Source organism: Salvia hispanica, chromosome 2 (assembly GCF_029641045.1).
Source record: "Salvia hispanica isolate PSC_SH4W2 chromosome 2, Shi_PSC_v1, whole genome shotgun sequence".
NCBI classification, from domain to species: domain Eukaryota; kingdom Viridiplantae; phylum Streptophyta; class Magnoliopsida; order Lamiales; family Lamiaceae; genus Salvia; species Salvia hispanica.
This window is the reverse complement of record NC_142693.1, coordinates 2,036,159-2,055,557: the sequence shown is the minus strand read 5'-3', so window position 1 is coordinate 2,055,557 and position 19,399 is coordinate 2,036,159. Positions and strand designations below refer to the sequence as shown.

General features: G+C 35.9%; 3 protein-coding genes across 6 annotated transcripts; all 3 read left to right on the top strand.

Annotated features, from left to right (window-relative positions):
* The first annotated feature begins 284 nt into the window (after positions 1-284).
* On the top strand, positions 285-5,291 carry LOC125218106 (disease resistance protein RGA2-like). 2 transcript variants are annotated; one of them, XM_048119716.2, is made up of 4 exons: positions 285-3,720; positions 4,300-4,643; positions 4,824-4,920; positions 5,041-5,291. In XM_048119716.2, the coding sequence occupies exon 1, from the start codon at positions 412-414 to the stop codon at positions 3,706-3,708; it is 3,297 nt and encodes a 1,098-aa protein (XP_047975673.1). In that variant the 5' UTR covers positions 285-411; the 3' UTR covers positions 3,709-3,720; positions 4,300-4,643; positions 4,824-4,920; positions 5,041-5,291. The 2 variants fall into 2 exon arrangements, with proteins under 2 accessions (XP_047975673.1, XP_047975665.1); XM_048119708.2 differs by having other exon boundaries at positions 4,824-4,926.
* Positions 5,292-8,609: 3,318 nt separating this feature from the next.
* On the top strand, positions 8,610-13,124 carry LOC125217307 (disease resistance protein RGA2-like). Of its 2 annotated transcripts, XM_048119008.2 has the most exons (4): positions 8,610-9,840; positions 9,937-12,041; positions 12,396-12,531; positions 12,812-13,124. In XM_048119008.2, the coding sequence occupies exons 1-2, from the start codon at positions 8,652-8,654 to the stop codon at positions 12,036-12,038; spliced, it is 3,291 nt and encodes a 1,096-aa protein (XP_047974965.1). In that variant the 5' UTR covers positions 8,610-8,651; the 3' UTR covers positions 12,039-12,041; positions 12,396-12,531; positions 12,812-13,124. The 2 variants fall into 2 exon arrangements, with proteins under 2 accessions (XP_047974965.1, XP_047974963.1); XM_048119006.2 differs by having other exon boundaries at positions 8,610-12,041.
* A 1,448-nt stretch (positions 13,125-14,572) lies between these two features.
* Positions 14,573-19,125, top strand: LOC148931370 (disease resistance protein RGA2-like). 2 transcript variants are annotated; one of them, XR_016135289.1, is made up of 3 exons: positions 14,573-17,938; positions 18,692-18,811; positions 18,922-19,125. XR_016135289.1 is itself a non-coding variant. In XM_089064312.1 (2 exons), exon 1 carries the CDS (start codon positions 14,615-14,617, stop codon positions 17,924-17,926), a length of 3,312 nt encoding a protein of 1,103 aa, XP_088920438.1. In that variant the 5' UTR covers positions 14,573-14,614; the 3' UTR covers positions 17,927-17,938; positions 18,692-19,125. The 2 variants fall into 2 exon arrangements, 1 of the variants encoding a protein (XP_088920438.1); XM_089064312.1 differs by having other exon boundaries at positions 18,692-19,125.
* Positions 19,126-19,399: the final 274 nt, after the last annotated feature.

Genomic DNA, 19,399 nt, shown 5'->3' with positions numbered 1-19,399 from the left:
ATAGTAAGTTTTAATTGAGGCCCAAACAAAAAAACAAGCCCAAAGAAAAAAGGAACCCAAATGTAAAAAGTTTTTGAATGAGAAAAAAAGGAACTCCAATACAATACAGTTATCATCCACAAGTTTCACAAATCAACCATTCTTCATCTCCAAAGATAACTGTGAACGAAGATTGTATTGAATTTGTCAAGGAAAATATCACATATAAATTGTGTCCCTTTTGCTTTTATAACTTTATATCACTTTGCTTTATGCTTGAGAGAGAAAGAAAGCAAAAGTGGTGGGAATAACTGATAATTTGATGAGTGAGAATATTATTAGCATACCATCCACAAGTTTACACACATTCTTCATCTTCAAAGATAAACTTGCAAAAGAATTTTCTCTGTCTAGATCTATCTCTGTGAAACCATGGAAGGAGTGTCTTCAGCCGCCATTGAAGTTCTTGTTCAAAACATGATCAACCTTTTTAGTGAAGAGTACTCTTTACTTCGAGGTCTCGATGAAGATGCTCAACAGCTGCATAGGACTTTGGGGACGATTCAAGCCTACTTGAATGACGCTGAGAAGAAATCCATCACCCAAGATTCTGCCAAGATCTGGTTGAGGGAGCTTGAAGCCGTGGCTTTCGATGCTGACAATGTCTTGGATGAACTCAGCTATCATCTTCTCCACAAAAAAGTGAAGAAAATGAAGACTCCCAAAGCCAAGGATAAGGTACTATCATGCTTCTCATCCTTTAATGGTATTTTGCGTCGGCATGACATGGCTCACACAATCAAACAAATCAATGCTACTTTTGAGTGTATGAACAAAAGGGCAACAGATCTTGGCATTCAAAGCTTGGTTGTGAATGCACCTGCTATTAGTCATATTTCGATTGAGACAGATTCCGTCAGTCTTGATCCAATCTTTGTTGGAAGAGATGACGAACTGCCTAAACTAGTTGACATGTTCACCCAGATCCAAGATGATCGGATGTTTTCCATGGTTGCTCTTGTCGGAATGGGGGGTATGGGGAAGACTACATTGACTAGGAAAGTCTTTAATCATGAAAGCTTAAAGGCTCGATTCGGATCACTTATTTGGGTTCATGTTTCTCAAACTTTTGATCCCATTATTCTTTTCAAAAAAATCCTTTCACCATTAACTTCAAATATTGGTGATGGAGTTGAATCCAGGGAACTTATCCTGAAAAGGCTTCGAGAAGTTCTCAAGGATAAAACTTATCTCCTTGTTCTTGATGATGTATGGAATAATGATGTTTCGAAATGGGAAGACTTCATAAACTCCATAATGGGAGTTACTTCTACAAAGGGTAATGGCATTATCATCACCACTCGGAGTGAAAAAATTGCTTGTGTAGTTAACCCATTTCATATTCATAATTTGAAAGGCTTATCAAATGAAGATTGTTGGTCCATAATCAAAACCAAAACTTTTGATGAAAATGGAGAAGTTCCATCAGGATTTGAAATGATTGGGAGAAAGATTGCTAAAAGATGTCAAGGTTTGCCCTTAGCTGCCAATGTAGTTGGGGGAGTGCTTCGCGGTAAGTCGGAAGAAGAGTGGCGCTTCATCAATGAAAATTGGCTTTCAGATGGTGAAGGAGGTGATCATATCTCAAAAATATTGAAATTGAGCTATGATCACCTATCCTCACCGTCGCTCAAGAATTGCTTTGCATTTTGTTCGATTTTCCCCAAAGGTCAGAGAATCGAGAAGCAAGACTTGATTGAACTATGGATGGCTGAAGGCTTTCTTCAACCAAGCCGAAGAGATGACATGGAGTGTGTGGGAAACATGTTTTTTAATGTGCTTCTACAAAACTCTTTGTTGCAAGTTGCATATAAAGATGTTTATGGAAATGTTTCAGAGTGTGTGATGCATGATCTTGTGCATGATCTTGCATCTTCTACCTTATCCAATAATGAAGATGGCACTCCATTGCGATATATGTTTCTCAATGAAGAATCAAGTCCTATTCCGAAAAAAGTGGCTAAACATTTGCGTACATTATTCTTGCATGGTGAAACTTCCGGTATGAATTTCTCAGACTTTGAATGTTTGCATAATCTTACTCTTTCTGGTTATAGTTACCGTGAGTTGCCGAATTCAGTTAGGAAGATGATACATTTGAGAAATCTGAATATTTTAAATACAAGTATTGAAAAGTTGCCCAAGTGGATTGCTGAACTCCATCACTTGCAAACATTAAGATCAAGCTGGACCATAGATGAACTGCCAAATACGTTAAAGTACGTGTTTAACTTAAGGCATCTTCATTTCCAGTATAATAAAAAGTTGCCGGCGGAGATTGGGAGATTGAAAAATCTCCAAACACTACCTCACTTCACAGTGGGCAAAGAGAAGGGCTACCGAATTGAAGAGCTTGGAAGTTTAAAGAATCTCAAGGGATCACTAGTTATCTATAATCTGGAGATGGTGCGTAATAAGGAAGAGGCTATGAAAGCAAATATGTTTCAAAGGCCAAACGTATTTGATTTGGTGTTTGAATGGAGTGATAATAGAGAAGATGAAAGAAACGATGAGAGTGTGTTGGAAGGCCTGCAACCTCATGCTAATCTGAAAAAGTTGAATATTTCGGGATTCAAAGGAGAAAGATTTCCAACATGGGTTGAGAAGATGGCAGTACGTGATGGGCCTCAAGGCTCTTGGGTACCGCTTGCCCACTTAACTGAAATAACACTCTCCAATTGCTCAGAAATTGATGAAATCCCAATGCTGGAGCACTTGCCTAATCTCAAGTCTCTTTCTTTGTGTGGATTGAAGAAGGTGAGGTTTATAAATACTTCATTTAATCATTTAACGTCACTCGATATAAGCGAATTAGATAAATTGGAATATCTACCAGAATTGTTATTCCTTAACAATCATAATCTCTCATATGTGAGTATATCAAGTTGTCCTGTGTTGAGTGAATTACCAGATGGCGTTGACACTCTCAATTCTTTGGAGTATTTGTTTATTTCGATTTGTGAAAATCTGAAGTCGATTGGGAATCCAAGTTGTGGAGCACGACAATCACAACAGATCCTCCGTCGGCTGATGATTGTTTGGTGTGGTGAGCTGATGGAATTGCCGTGTCAAATGCTAGAGTCGTGGGCCCCTACAATTGAGGATCTTTACTTGGAAGGATTAGGGAGGCTAAAGAATCTACCCATGCTAGTTGACTGCCTCGCCAAATCATCTACTCGACTAACAGAATTGGAAATTGAAGGTGTTCCTAAATTGATGGCTGCTACTAATGGTAGTGTTGAGAGTTGGGATCTTAGCAGATTGAAAAGATTAAAGATAGATGTGAGTGTGGAATGGTCAAGAGAGGATAGTGTTGGCATTGCACAGACTGTAGAAGGGATGCTGCAAAGATGTGGCAACTCACTTCGTTACTTAAATTTGAAGGGGGTGGAAAATTGGGAGTGGCTGCCCCAATCAATTCAATATCTCACTGGTCTTTATGAGTTAATGTTGAAGAATATAGGAGTAGAAGAATTGCCCCAATGGTTGGGGAATCTCTCATCTCTAACAGAGTTATATCTATGGAATTGCAACAAGTTGAAGCTTCTGCCCTCTGTGGGTGCATTGAAGCTTTTAGAAATTAGAGATTGCCCGGAACTACGTATTGATTTGGAGTGGCGCAACCACTATCGCCATCTCAAAATCTACGTCGATGGCCAACCCGTTTGAATGTTGTAGCAAGTAAGTATCATATTCCTTTCATATACCGTTTAGTAAAATATTTTATTGAAGCAATGGACCTGCTCTCTGTTTTTACATTGTGCTGTGCACCTTTTGTCTTCATTGTTTTATTTCATGAAACTTTGTTGATATGGAGAATCATAAATGACACAAATTGTACTATATGTTTGTTGGACATATGTCAAATGAATCTTTTTTCTTGATTTGGCATTTACTTTGGTGCAATTTTACCTATAAAACAAAATTCCATTCTTAAGCATTGTATTAATGATCTTATAGTACTACACATGTAATTGTATTGCTTTAATTTCATATTCTGTTGAGGTGAATATTTTAATGAAGCAATGGATGGCTCAATACTTTCAAATCCTCTCATCTGTAATTTCCTATACTCTGTTTTCCTTGATAATTGAAAACAGTTTCTAATAGTTCCATACAGATCAACTGATTATACCCAAATTTCATCACCTTTTCTTTTCTTTTTCTATACTCCAAAGATTTTAAATTAATCAGATAGGTCCTTTTGATGAACTTATTACGTGTTTTTAGTCTCATATTGGTTGTAAATTTTCATCTCAGGTCGCAGATTGAGGTGGAAACAGAGCGCGGACGAAGTTAGAGACAAGAATGGAGTTAAAAAAAAGAGACAATAAGGCTCACGTGGCTTGTGTATTTTGTGAGAAGTAAATGTGGTCCGTGATGTGGTGCGAATTGGAGTCTAAACACCCCATTTGGTTAATTGGGATGTCACAATGTTCCACTTCCACATGGTCTAGTCAATCGTAATCCAGAGGAGTCAGAACATTACAATTGACCGCGTGAATTGTCGTTACAAGTCACACCCCATTGATTCGGAGTGGCGCAACAACCATCACCATCTGGAAATCGAGATCGATGACGAATCCGTTTCAATGCTGTAGCAAGTAAGTTTCATTTTTTTTTCATATTATGTTTAGTAAAAGAATATACTGAAGCTAGCAATGGATCCCTCTCTACTTTTTTATATTTTGCCTGCAGTTTTACATTTATTCCAAAACTACAAACCATCCAATCTTACATAAATCGGTTGAAACATTGATAATGTATGATTTTTGCTGTTATAGGCAAAGTGTGGGCGTACTCGGAACTTCAATAAGGCAGATACGGTCGGCATCATCATCATTGTCGTCGTCGTCGTCCTAGTTTCCAACATGATAATAAGTTGAGGTCTAATATCTTTTAAATACTTACCAAATTTTGAAAATTTGAAGATAGAAACATTCAATCATCAATTGAGAAATATTGATAGTACTAATTGATTTTTTTTTGTTACGTGTGCAGTTTGTATGAAACATAGAGCTTCAACAGACTGACGTTGTCGTCGTTCAAGTTACCAACGTGCTAATGATTTGTAGTTTGTTATCTTCTAAAGCTAAATGTCTCCTAACTCTGCTGGCTGTAAATTTTTTAGTTTGTGCTGAGCACTTTTTCTTCATTGTTTTCATTCATGAAACTTTGCTACTATAGAGAATCATAAATGAGACAGCTATGTATATTTGTAGGGCACTTTATGTCAAATGAATCTTTTTCTCCTTTCATTTGCCATTTACTTTGGTTCAATTTTCCTATAAAGCATATGTTAGACGCTCAAGATTTGATTCTTTTTGTTATATACTTAGAAATTAGTTGATAGTTTATTGCGCTCCTGCTGGAGTTCTTAGTAAAAATGAGGTCGTTTAGCCCGCAGAGACAGCACATTTGGTTCCGAAGGGACAAAATTGCCTAAAAATGAAGTCGTTTAAGCATAGTTAGAGTGGAAAAGTAAGAGTCAATGTAATTCTTGTACCCAATATATAATATTCTTTCTCTAGGTGTGAGCAAAATACCCAAAAATCGAAAACAAAAATCCAGTTTGATTTTTTTAGTTCAATTTGGTTAGATATAATTTTTTGACAAAATTTGTTTTTTTGGTTCGATTTGGGTATATTAAAAAAAACAAAAACCAAATATAGTTTTAACATATGTAGTATATTTTATACCTAAAAAATCTAAGTAAAAATATATCCATCCAAAAAAAATGGTCGTTTCCATTTCAAGATGTCAACAAAGAATAACAAGTCTCATGCCACAAACCATGAATTAATTAACATACCCACCAAAATGTCAACCACAAAAAATGCAGAGTTTGGCCAAATTTAATTACATTAACTATTACTCCACAACAACATGCACACTAACTACACACATAGGCTCTCTGATTAATTTGTTTACAACATATTCCATCAAATTTTTTGATTTTTGTCCTTTCATATTGGCAATAATGCAAGATTAGAAATTCTCTAATATAAGAGCAGCATGTGAATACAGAAACCCTTAAGCTTTCATTGGATATGTATAGGTAACCATAAACAGCACAAACTTTTACATCACAAGCTTTCGTAGGATTTCTCCATAGACTACTTTTACGTAGAACGTGCCATGATCGTCTTCACATCAAGCACTCCATGATCTCAATGGTTTTGATTATTTGTAGTGTTTTCCATGCTTTAGATTATTGGTTGGTTTTTAAGTTGTTCCAATCCCAAATGACTCTATATGAATTTTATGGACAAACACTAATGTAGTGTCTTTGTTATTCATTAGCTATGCCTATAGTCCTTGTCTATAAGTTTTCATGTTGAATTGCTATGCATTGATGCATCTATAATGAATACTTTGTCCTTCCTTAATGTATTTTAACTTAGGGAATGAGGAATTCATGAGTATGAACCGTTTAAGAAAGAAATCATGAATGGATGGTTGTAAAAGCAGATTAGTAATATTTGATTATAGACTTTCTTTACTCACATAGATGTTACAATCAATGTAAAGGACTTAGAATATGTGTTTAGCTAATCTTGTCTGAATTTTGTCAAGTATGTTCAATGCTAGACGAATAAAAACCATTACACCATCTTTATAGATTGGAATTAGTTAATTTGATGGAGCTCTGAATTTATCTAGAAACGTGTTGGGAATGACAGTGTTTTCATAATTTTAATGTGTTCAACTATACTTTGTCTAAGAAACCATACTCTTTTGGGAACAAACTTTATCTCTTCAGCTACTTAATTGCTACAACTAAGTTGTAATTGTACAATATTGTTACCTTTAATCCGAAAATGGAGACGTGATATAGTCTCCTATCAGCGTGGCAACCGCGTCAAGGACCGTTTCATCATTGACTATCTCAAAATTAATATTTTGAGTGAATGTAATCTTCAAGGCATCTTCTTGAAAAGATTTGTGAATAAACAATTTGAGGCATGTGCATATTATATCAGGGTCGGCTGTCTCGGACAGACCTAATTAATAAGCTAAATAATGACTAATTTAAGGTCATTAATTTTTAATTAGCCACTAGCTTTAGCTTTTCAATAAATGCAGCTCTGATGTAATCGTGTTTGTTTTTTGCATAACCACTTGCTAACTAGTCTTTAAATTCTGAATATCGAAAACCCTTGAGAGAGAGAGATTCTATAGTTTTATTTTTAATCAATTCATTTTGAAAATATGTATCCCTATAATTTAACTTTACAAGTCTTAGAATCCTTTATTTTTTAAACTCAAATAATTTTATGAGTTATTTAATTAGTTAGTAGTATAATTTTGAAATAGTATACAGTCTAGATAATGTCTTACGGAATACTGGGCGTTTGATTTGAAAAAAAAAAAACCATGACATTTAATTTCTATATCATCACTTCTCCAATTTATGAATTGAACTCTTATATCAACAAAATTATTATTAGTTGTATTGTTAAAACAAGTAATCATAAACGAAAATAGTATTTGTAGAGTTAAATTGAGAGATTGTAGTAGAACATAGAAATAAAGCTTCATGAGACAATATAAATTATACTAAGGAGAGCATCGTTACATTTTTTACCAAAAGAGAAATAGGTCAATTAACCTAAGATATCCAAAAAAATTTGGAATCAGTAAATCAACAACGGAGGAAGTATTAATTAAGACTCATTATATAATTCTTTTAGGCGGTGGCGGTGTTATTTTTTGTGCTTTTATAAAATTTTCTTTGTATAATTTTCTCGTATCTATAATACAACGAATAGTTGGTATTAATTTTATTTCTAGTTAATTTATGTTTCATTTTGTAATTATTTTTAGTCCGATAATTTTTATTCAACTTGAACTAAAATATGCCAACAATTGATAAAATAATGTGATTTGTGGCTATGGAAAAGTCCACTATTGGGCTAGACAAGTTTTTTCGGCTGTGCCAACGTTATCGTGGACACTCTAAATATTCCATGATTTTGTACTAAAGGGTATTATTGTCAATTTACATTATATTTAAATAACAAACTCTAATACATTCTTATCAACCAAACACCAATCTAAACACACTAACTTTACACTATCTTACTTTTTTTGTCTGAAAATACTATCTTAAGTTAATTATCTAGTACTCCCCCATTATAAGGAAGATGACCCCTTTCTTGAGCGGCACAAGATTTTATACAATTTTATTTTGTGTGTTGAGTGGATAGAGTAAAGTAATAGAAAGGGAATGAAGTAGAAATAAAATATTTTTATTTTAAATAATATAATCTTGACTGTGACAAACTAAAAAGAAAAATGGATTATCTTCAATAGAACGGATGGAGTATATCCTATCATCCTATCATTGCAATCAAACGAGGCCTTATTAAGTGGAATTCAATGGACCCTAGACGACAAAATTCAGTATAGAAACATAAACAATCTTTACAGGCCGTGGGCCCCGATTCTAAAAGAGATAATTGGTGTTTAATTGTTGATGGCTACTGATTTCCTAATCCGTTGAATAATTATCCACTACTTAGTTTCCAAACCAATTAGCTGATATTTGTAAGCAAAAAAAAAAAGTCAAAACCATTTTCTCTCACACTGCATATCCCTTCTGCGAAACCATGGATGGAGGTGCTGCAGCCATCGAAGTTCTTCTCCAAAACCTCATCAACCTTCTCAACGACGAGTTCACTCTGCATCAAGGTCTCAAAAGTGATGCCCGAAAGCTGCAGTGCAATTTGAAGATGATTCGAGCCTACTTGCGTGACGCTGAGAAGAAATGCACAACTGAAACTGTTAAGATCTGGTTGAGGGAGCTTGAAGCCGTGGCTTTCGATGCTGACAACGTTTTGGATGAACTGAGTTATCATCTTCTCCACAAAAAAGTCAACAAGATGAAATCATCCAAGGATAAGGTACCATCCTGCTTCTCATCCTTTAATGGCATTTCACGTCGGCGTAATATGGCTCTCACAATCAAACAAATCAATGCGGATTTTGACTCTCTGAACAAAAGAGCATTCGATCTTGGCCTTCAAAACATGGTTGTGAACGCACCTGCTGCTGCAGCTGCTCATACTTCCATTGAGACGGATTCGTCCAGTCTTGATCCAATCTTTATTGGAAGAGATGATGATGTGTCTAAACTAGTCGACATGCTCACGGAGATCCAGGATGGTAAGGTCTTCTCCATGGTTGCTCTTGTGGGAATGGGAGGTATAGGGAAGACTACGTTGACTAAAAGAGTCTTCAATCATGAAAGGGTAAAAGCTCGATTCGGAGTCTCACGTATTTGGGTTCATGTTTCTCAAACTTTTGATCTCACCATTCTTTTCAAAAAAATACTTTATAAGTTGACTAAAAGGAGGAGTGATGAAGTTGAGAGCAGACATGAAATCTTGGAAAAGATTCAAGAAGCTCTCAAGACTAAAACTTATCTTCTTGTTCTTGATAATATTTGGAATGAGAATGTTCAAAAGTGGGAATATTTTATGAACTTCATGTCAAGAGTAACATCAACTAAGGGAAATGGCATTATCATCACCACCAGGCGTGAAAAGGTTGCATCAATTGTTAATCCATTTTATAATTATCATTTGAAACTCTTATCAGATCAAGATTGCTTTTCCATAATCAAAGCCAAAGTCGTTGTTCTTCCATCATATTTCGAGTGGATTGGAGAAATGATTGCTACAAGATGTCAGGGTTTGCCCTTAGCTGCCACTGTAGTTGGGGGAGTGCTTCGCAGTAGTAAGTCCATAAAAGAATGGCGCTTCATCAACGAAAATTGGCTTTCGGATGGTAAAGGAGGTGAGAATATTTCAAAAATATTGAAATTGAGCTATGATCACCTGCCTTCACCGTTGCTGAAAAAGTGCTTTGCGTTTTGTTCGGTTTTTCCCAAAGGATGGGAAATCGAGAAGCATGAGTTGATTGAACTATGGATGGCAGAAGAGTTTCTTCACCCAAGCAGAGGAGAAGATATGGAGTCTGTGGGTGACATGTATTTTAATGTGCTTCTACAAAACTCTCTGTTGCAAGTTCAAATGATAGACGATTATGGGAATGTTTTGAAGTGTGTGGTGCATGATCTTGTGCATGATCTTGCATCTTCTGTCTTATCCAATAATGCAGATGGCGGTACTCCATATCGATACATGTTTCTCAAAGAAGAATCAAGTCCTATTCCTAAAGAAGTGGCTAAGCATTTGCGTACATTATTCTTGGAAGGTGAAACTTCTGGTACAACGTTCTCAAACTTCAACTGCTTGCGTACTCTTACACTTTCCAGTTCTAATTATGAAGAGTTGCCAAATTCGGTTAGGAAGTTAATACATTTGAGAAATCTGAATATTTCGAAAACATGTATTAAAAACTTACCCAAGTGGATTGGTGAACTCCATCACTTGCAAACATTAAGAATAGAATTGGCGTTAGAGAAACTGCCAACTACATTGAAGTACTTGATTAATTTAAGGCATCTTCATATTGATTCTAGTATAGAGTTGCCTGCGGAGATTGGGAGATTAACTAATCTCCAAACACTACCTCACTTCTCAGTGGGCAAAGAGAAGGGCTACCAAATTGAAGAGCTCGGCAGGTTGAAGAATCTCAAAGGAACACTAGAGATTCGTAACCTGGAGAAGGTGCATGATAATGAAGAGGCCCTGAAAGCAAATATATTTGGGAAGCCAAACTTATTTGATTTGGTGTTTGAATGGAATGATGGTAGAGAAGATGAGACAAATGATGAGAGTGTATTAGAAGGACTCCAACCTCATGTTTATCTGAAGAAGTTGAAGATTTCAGGATTCAAAGGAAAAAGATTTCCAACATGGGTTGAGAAGATGGAAGTACGTTATGGGCCTCAAGACTCTTGTGTACCACTTTACAGCTTGATTAAAATTACATTCTGCAAGTGCTCAGAAATTGATGAAATCCCAACGCTGGAGCACTTGCCTAATCTCAAGTCTCTTTCTTTGAAAAAATTGAAGAAGGTGAGGTTCATAAATACTTCATTCAATTATTTAACGTCACTCGAAATAGAAGAGTTACATGCATTGGAATGTCTGCCACAATGGTTATTCCTTAACAATAAGAATCTCTCATATTTGAGGATATCAAAATGTCATGTGTTGAGAGAATTACCTGATGGTGTTGACACCCTCAATTCTCTGGAGTATTTGCATATTCATGATTGTGAAAATCTAACGTCGATTGGGAATCCAAGTGGTGGAGCACGGCAATCACAATGGATCCTTCATGAGTTGAGTATTAAAGGGTGCATAGAGCTGACGGAATTGCCATGTCAAATGCTAGAGTCGTGGGCGCCTACAATTGAGGATCTCAAATTGGAAGGATTAAGGAGCCTAAAGAATCTGCCGTTGCTAATTGACTGCCTCTCTAAATCAGCTACTCCTCTCACACAATTGACAATCAAAGGTGTTCCTAAATTGATGGCTGCTAATAGTGGTAGTGTTGAGAGTTGGCATTTTAGCAGCTTGAAATCATTAGAGATAGATGTGAGTGTAGAATGGTCAAGAGAGGATAGTGTTGGCATTGCAGAGACTGTGGAAGGGATCCTGCAAAGATGCCGCAACTCACTTACTAGCTTACATTTGAAGGGGGTGGAAAATTGGGAGTGGGTGCCCCAATCAATTCATAATCTCACTGTTCTTGATAAGTTAAGGTTGGAGAATACAGGAATAGAAGAATTGCGCCAATCAATTCAAAATCTCACTCTTCTTGTTGAGTTAAAGTTGGAGAATATAGGAATAGAAGAATTGCCCCAATGGTTGTTGGGGAACCTCTCATCTCTAACACGGTTATATCTATGGAATTGCAACAAGTTGAAGTGTCTGCCCTCTATGGATGCAATGAAGCACCTCACTAAATTAAAAGGGTTATATATTAGCAATTGCCCGGAACTACGCATTGATTCGGAGTGGCGCAACCACCATCAACATGTGTATATCGAGGTCGATGGCAAACACGTTCGGATGTCGTAGAAAGTAAGTATCATTTTCTTTTATTGAAGCAATGGAATGCTCTCTGTTTTTTCCTTTGTGAGTGAACCGTTTGCCTTCTTTTTTTACTGTCATGTAACTTTTTTAATATGGAGAATCATAAATGAGACAAATTATGTATGCTGGACACATGTAAAATGAATCTTTTTTCTTTGATTTGGCATTTACTTTGGTGCAATTTTTCCTATAAAACAAAAGTCCATTCTTAAGCATTGTACTAATATGCTAAATCTCATGATCTTATTATAGTACTACACATGTAATTGTATTGCTTTAATTTCCAAACATGAATGAAAGGGATAAGCTTCATTAACCATCTTATACCTCTTTATGATGCAGCTCTAGAGCTTAAAAAGTCACAGTCTCGGAATAACTCTATATTCACACGGGACATGTGAAACGGCCTTAGGAATCAAACACTGAATTTCGCCGAAGGAGTGTTCATGCATGATGAACATTTTCATATTGTGTTGAGGTAAAAAATTTCATGAAGCAATGGATGGCTCTCTATTTGCAAATCCTCTCATTTGTCATTTCTTATACTCTATTTTCCTTGCTAATTGAAAACAGTTTCTACATAATTCCGTACAGATTAACTGATTATACTGAAACTTCTTCACCTTTTTCTTTTCTTTTTCTATACTCCAAAGATTTTGAATTATCCAAATTGAAAATGGCTAACTAAATCATATCGTCGTTTTGATAAACTTATTACGTGTTTTTAGACTCATATTGGTTGTAAATTCTCATCATAGGTCGCGAATTGAGGTGAAAACAGAGCGCGGACAAAGTTAGAGAGAAGAATGGAGTCAAAAGAAGACAATATGGCTCACGTGGCTTTGGACCGTGTATGTGGTGCGAATTGGAGTCGAAACACCCAATTTGGTTAATTGGGATGTCACAACGTTCCACACGGTCTAGTCAATCGTAATCCAGAGGGGTCAGAACATTACACTTGACCGCGTGAATTGTCGTTACAAGTCACACAGACATTGCTCATACCATGTAGGGGTTGAATTTTTTATAATACTTTGGTGAATTATTTAGTGTATTTTATGTTTTGATTTTCATACATGGCTACTATTTTTGAGGCACATGTTTACGAGAATTGCTTATCTCTAAAGCTTACTAGTCGGACCAAAATGTGGAATGTGAATGCAGAATTAAACCCTAAGCTTTAAATAAATTAAACCTAAGGTTTAGTTGAAACAAAGCTAATGGATTTTGGAGTAGTTTATATTGATTGAATCGGTGGCTACTATAGACTTTTTTATGTGAGAGTGCAAAAATAAGTAACAACGAATTTTGAGACTCGGAGCATGAGCTATGAATGAATAGATGGTTCATGATTGATGATTTTTCACTATGAATAATATTCCTTACATCCATAATAAAATTTCTTATTTTTCCAATAATGGATATTTAAAATAAAATATCACATTTCACTAGAACTATTCTTGCATTTCACTGAAGAAGAAGATATGTATTATTTATGTTGGACGTAGAAAAAAGAGAAATACTAATATCTATTTCTATGGAACACAAGGAATAAGAAATGAAATCACGTTTATCAAACTTTTTCAATTCATTTTTCTGTACACTTTAAAAAATTCATGCCGGGTTCGAGAAGAAAAATATAGTGTGGATGAAAAGAGTACAATTTAATGTATGCAATAACAATTATTTTTAAATACTCCCTATGTCCCAACTAATTTGAGTTGTATTCCTTTTTGGGATGTTCCAACTAAATTGAATTATTTCCTTTTTTTTGACTAAAAACAAAATATTTAATCACTTTTAATTTTTTTCATCAGCTACTTTACTCTCTCATTGCCTGATTGGTATATGTAGTTACTAAAAGTATTTATTTCACTCCCTCCCCTTGCCATATTAGCAAGGCCCAATCCTTTTTAGGCCCATCTATGAAGAATCAAGTCCATTAAATGAATGAAAACCCCAAACTCACAAACACAATTTGTAACACGTAAGCCCAGTATATCATTAAGCTTTTGGGGATGTCTAACTTTATTTCTTAAAAGGTTTAATCTTATTTCCTATGATAAATATAAAAAAATGAAGAAGTTTAATTGAGGCCCAGCCAAAATAAACAGGGCCAAAGGAAAAATGAAGGTCGAGTTAAATGTGAGTATGAGTTAAGGTATAATGGCCCAAAATACCACTCACTCCAATCTCCATTAGAAGATCCATTTTGCCACCTTAGTGTAGTTTCATTTGAATCATATTTCATTTTTTATTATATTTAACAAATAAACTTTATATTCTACCAACTTACTCATATTTTATATATTATATTAAAATTAATATATAAAAAATAGGATATACATTTCTACCATTTTCAATTATAAAGTCAAACATTCCATTAAACAATTTCGAAGTCAAACAAATTGTCAAAAGACAATTAATAGACAATTAATAGACAGTAAGAGTCATAATGCATGAGAGAGACCTTAGTGTATGCATATCGTCCACAACCATTCCTCATCTTGGAAGATAAACATACCATTATTTTCTCTGTCTAGTACTATCTCTGCTAAACCATGGAAGGAATGTCTTCAGCAGCCATTGAAGTTCTTGTCCAAAACCTCATCAACCTTCTCAAGGATGAGTACTCTCTACTTCAAGGTCTCGACAAAGATGCTCAACAGCTGCAGAAGACTTTGAAGACGATTCAAGCCTACTTGAAAGACGCTGAGAAGAAATCCATCAACCAAGATGCTGTCAAGATCTGGTTGAGGGAGCTTGAAGTCGTGACTTTTGATGCTGACAATGTTTTGGATGAACTGAGTTATCATCTTCTCCACAAACAAGTATACAAGATGAAATCATACAAGGATAAGGTACTCTCATGCTTCTCATCCTTTAGTGGCATTTCACGTCGGCGTAATATGGCTCTTACAATCAAACAAATCAATTCGGGTTTTGAGTGTATGAACAAAAGAGCATTAGATCTTGGCCTTCAGAGCATGGTTGTGAATGCACCTGCCGCTGTTGCTCATACTTCCATTGAGACGGATTCGTTCAGTCTTGATCCAATCTTTATTGGAAGAGAGGATGATGTGCCTAAACTAGTTCACATGCTCACCGAGGTCCAGGATGATCGGATCTTTTCCACGGTCGCCCTCGTCGGAATGGGGGGTATGGGGAAGACTACATTGACTAGGAAAGTCTTTAATCACGAAAGCTTAAAGGCTCGATTCGGATCACTTATTTGGGTTCATGTTTCCCAAACTTTTGATCCAATCAGTCTTTTCAAAACAATTCTTTCAGCATTGGCTTCAGATATTGGTGATGGAGTTGAGAGCAGGGAACTAATCCTGAAAAGGCTTCAAGAAGTTCTCAAGTCTAAAACATATCTTCTTGTTCTTGATGATCTATGGAATGAAGATATATCTAATTGGGAAGACTTTATAAACTCTATAATGGGAGTTACTTCTACAAAGGGTAATGGCATTATCATCTCCACTCGGAGTCAAAAGGTTGCTTCAGTTGTTAACTCATTTCATATTCATCATTTGAATGGCTTATCAGATGAAGATTGTTGGTCCATAATCAAAGCCAAAACTTTTGATGAAAATGGTGAGGTTCCATCAGAATTTGAGATGATTGGAAGAAAGATTGCTAAAAAATGTCAGGGTTTGCCATTAGCTACCAATGTAGTTGGGGGAGTGCTTCGTGGTAAGTCCGAAGAAGAGTGGCGCTTCATCAATGAAAATTGGGTTTCACATGGTGAAGGAGGTGATAATATCTCAAAAATATTGAAAATGAGCTTTGATCATCTATCTTCACCGTCGCTCAAGAAGTGCTTCTTGTTTTGTTCGATTTTCCCAAAAGGTTGGGAAATTGAGAAGCATGACTTAATTGAACTATGGATGGCCGAAGGCTTTCTTCAACCAAGCCGAATAAATGACATGGAGTCTGTGGGCAACATGTTTTTTAATGTGCTTATACAAAACTCTTTATTGCAAGCTGCATATAAATATGAGTATGGAAATGTTACAAAGTGTGTGATGCATGATCTTGTGCATGATCTTGCATATTCAGTCTTATCCAATAATGAAGATGACGGCACTCCAGTTCGATACATGTTTCTCAACGAAGATTCAAGTCCTCTTCCGAAAAAAGTGGCAAAGCATTTGCGTACATTATTCTTGCGTGGTGAAACTTCTGGTACGAAGTTCTCAGACTTTGAATGTTTGCATAATCTTACTCTTTCTGGTGAGGGTAACAAAGAGTTGCCCAATTCCATTAGGGGGTTGGTACATTTGAGAAATTTGAATATTTCCGATTCAAATATTGTAAAGTTGCCGAAATGGATTAGTGAACTCCATCACTTGCAAACATTAAGAGCATGCTGGTACACAGAACTGCCAAGTACATTAAGGTATATGTTTAACTTAAGGCATCTTCATATTCATTCTCGTTCAAAGTTGCCGGCAGAGATTGGGAGATTGACGAATCTCCAAACGCTCCCTCACTTCACAGTGGGCAAAGAGAAGGGCTACCAAATTGAAGAGCTCAGAAGTTTGAAGAATCTCAAAGGAACACTAGCGATACGTAATTTGGAGATGGTGCGTGATAAGGAAGAGGCTATGAAAGCAAATATGTTTCAAAGGCCAAATTTATTTGATTTGGTGTTTGAATGGAGTGATGATAGAGAAGATGAAAGAAACGATGAGAGTGTGTTGGAAGGCCTCCAACCTCATGCTAATCTGAAAAAGTTGAATATTTCAAGATTCAAAGGAGAAAGATTTCCAACATGGGCTGAGAAGATGGCAGTAAGTGATGGGCCTCAAGGCTCTTGGATACCGCTTGCCAACTTGATTAAATTTACACTCTCCAATTGCTCGGAAATTGATGAAATCCCAGCGCTGGAGCACTTGCCTAATCTCAAGTCTCTTTCTTTGAAAAAATTGAAGAAGGTGAGGCTCATAAATGCTTCGTTCAATCATTTAACGTCACTAGAAATAACAGAGTTAGAGGCATTAGAATTTCTGCCAGAATGGTTATTCTATAACAATCATAATCTCTCATATTTGAATATTTCCAGATGTTGTGTGTTGAGAGAATTACCAGAAGGATTGGACACCCTCAATTCTCTGCAGAGTTTGAGTATTTGGGGTTGTGAAAATCTGAAGTCGATTGGGAATCCAAGTTGTGGAGCACGGCAATCACAAGGGATCCTTCGTTCGCTGAGTATTGGAAGGTGCGTAGAGCTGATGGAATTGCCTTGTGAAATGCTAGAGTCGTGGGCCCCTACAATTGAGGAACTTCAATTGGTTGAATTAAGGAGGCTAAAGAATCTACCAATGCTAATTGACTGCCTCGCTAAATCATCTACTCGTCTCACATTGTTGAGCATTTTAGGTGTTCCTAAATTGAAGGCTGCTAGTATTGGTAGTGTTGTGAGTTGGGATCTTAGCAGCTTGTACTTTTTAAGCATAGATGTGAGTGTGGAATGGTCAAGAGAGGATAGTGTTGGCATTGCAAAGATTGTGGATGAGATGCTGCAAAGATGCTGCAACTCACTTAAGGTGATATATTTTCAGGGGGTGGAAAATTGGGAGTGGCTGCCCCAATCAATTCAAAATCTCACTGTTCTTTTTTCGTTAGAGTTGGAGAATATAGGAGTAGATGAATTGCCCCAATGGTTGGGGAATCTCTCATCTCTAAAATATTTATCTCTAAATAGTTGCAACAAGTTGAAGTGTCTGCCCTATGTGGATGCAATGAACCACCACACCAAATTAGAAAAGTTGAATATTAGAGATTGCCAGGAACTACATATTGATTCGGAGTGGCGCAACCACCATCCCCGTATTGAAATCAAGGTCAATAACCGGCCCGTGTGAATGTTGTGGCAAGTAAGTAATCAATTTTCTTTTCATATTCTGTTTAGGAATAGAATTTATTGAAGCAATGGACTGCTCTCTCTTTTTTGTACTCCCTCCGTCCCAGAGAAGTTGGCATACTTTGAAAATGGCACGGGATTTTAGGAGGTTTTGTTTTGTGTGTTAAATGGAGAGAGAAAATATAATTTTTATATTCATGTGAGAGAGAACTTTTTCCAAAAAGGGAAATGTGACATCTTTTGTGGGACAAACTAAAAAGGAAAGTGTGCCAACTTCTCTGGGACGGAGGGAGTATCTGTTATGCGGTTTTACATGTATTTCCAAAACTAACAAATTTTTAAAAATTTAAGATAGAAGTATTCAATCTTAGATAATAAATCAATTGACAATAGTGGATAAGTTTTGTTGTTATATGTACAGTTTGTGTGAATTCACGGTTACAAAGATGTTTTTTCTTTGACCTGTGCACCTTTTTCTTCATTTCATGAAACTTTGCTAATGTAGAGAATCATAAATGAGACAAGTTATATTTGTTGGATGCATGTCAAATGTAATCTCTTTTCTTTGATTTGGCAGTTACTTTGGTGCAATTTTCTAGTATAAAATAAAAATCAAACCAAATTTAAATTCTTTAGCATTGTAGTAATATGCTAAATCTCATGATCTTATACTACACTTGTGATTGTAGTGCTTTAAATTCCTCTCCTCCGAATTGAAAGAGATGGATAAGCTTCATTAACCATCTTATACCACTTTATGTTGCAGTTCCAACTACGAGCTTAAAAAGTCACGGTCTCGGAATGACTTGATATTCACACAAGACCTGTGAAACAAGCAAGCTAAGGAATCAAAAGTAGGATTTCGCTGAAGTAGTGTTGATGCATGGTAAGTTTTTTGTCACCGGAGGTCGGTTGAGGAATAAAAACATCATACTATTACAATTTTCCGAATTTCGTTGCTAATTTACGTTTGTTAATTCCTTTTTTTCGTTTTAGGGTTCGCACCTCATATAAATAGTGGAAAGAGAGGGATCAAAATAGGTAGGAGACGCGATAGAAAGGAACCTTTTCTACCGATTTCATTTGAACTGTTTTTTCATATTCTACTAATACATCTCATTCATATTGTATTATTGAATGTATGCAATAACAATTATTTTTAGATATCTTTTGGTAATACTTTTTGTACAAATATCAATCTTGTTGATTGGTATGCCGTATGTAGTTATTAGAATAACCAAAATATTTATTTGACACACCCTCCCCCTATATATGGCATGGCCCAATCCATTTTAGGCCCATATAGTATAGGCGTGAAATTACACATGACTTAGATAAGTTAAACTATGCCTTCTTATAATACTAGATACATCTTAATTTAGTTGAAAACATTAAAATACATCACACCTAGACTATCAGATCTCTTCACCGTAGAATAATTACAATCAATTCAAATTTCGGTTATTTTGAAAAT

What these genes read in the sequence shown, in the direction of transcription:
- LOC125218106 (XM_048119716.2), top strand. Translation starts at nt 412, where the DNA reads ATGGAAGGAGTGTCTTCAGCCGCCATTGAAGTTCTTGTTCAAAACATG.
- LOC125217307 (XM_048119006.2), top strand. Translation starts at nt 8,652, where the DNA reads ATGGATGGAGGTGCTGCAGCCATCGAAGTTCTTCTCCAAAACCTCATC.
- LOC148931370 (XM_089064312.1), top strand. Translation starts at nt 14,615, where the DNA reads ATGGAAGGAATGTCTTCAGCAGCCATTGAAGTTCTTGTCCAAAACCTC.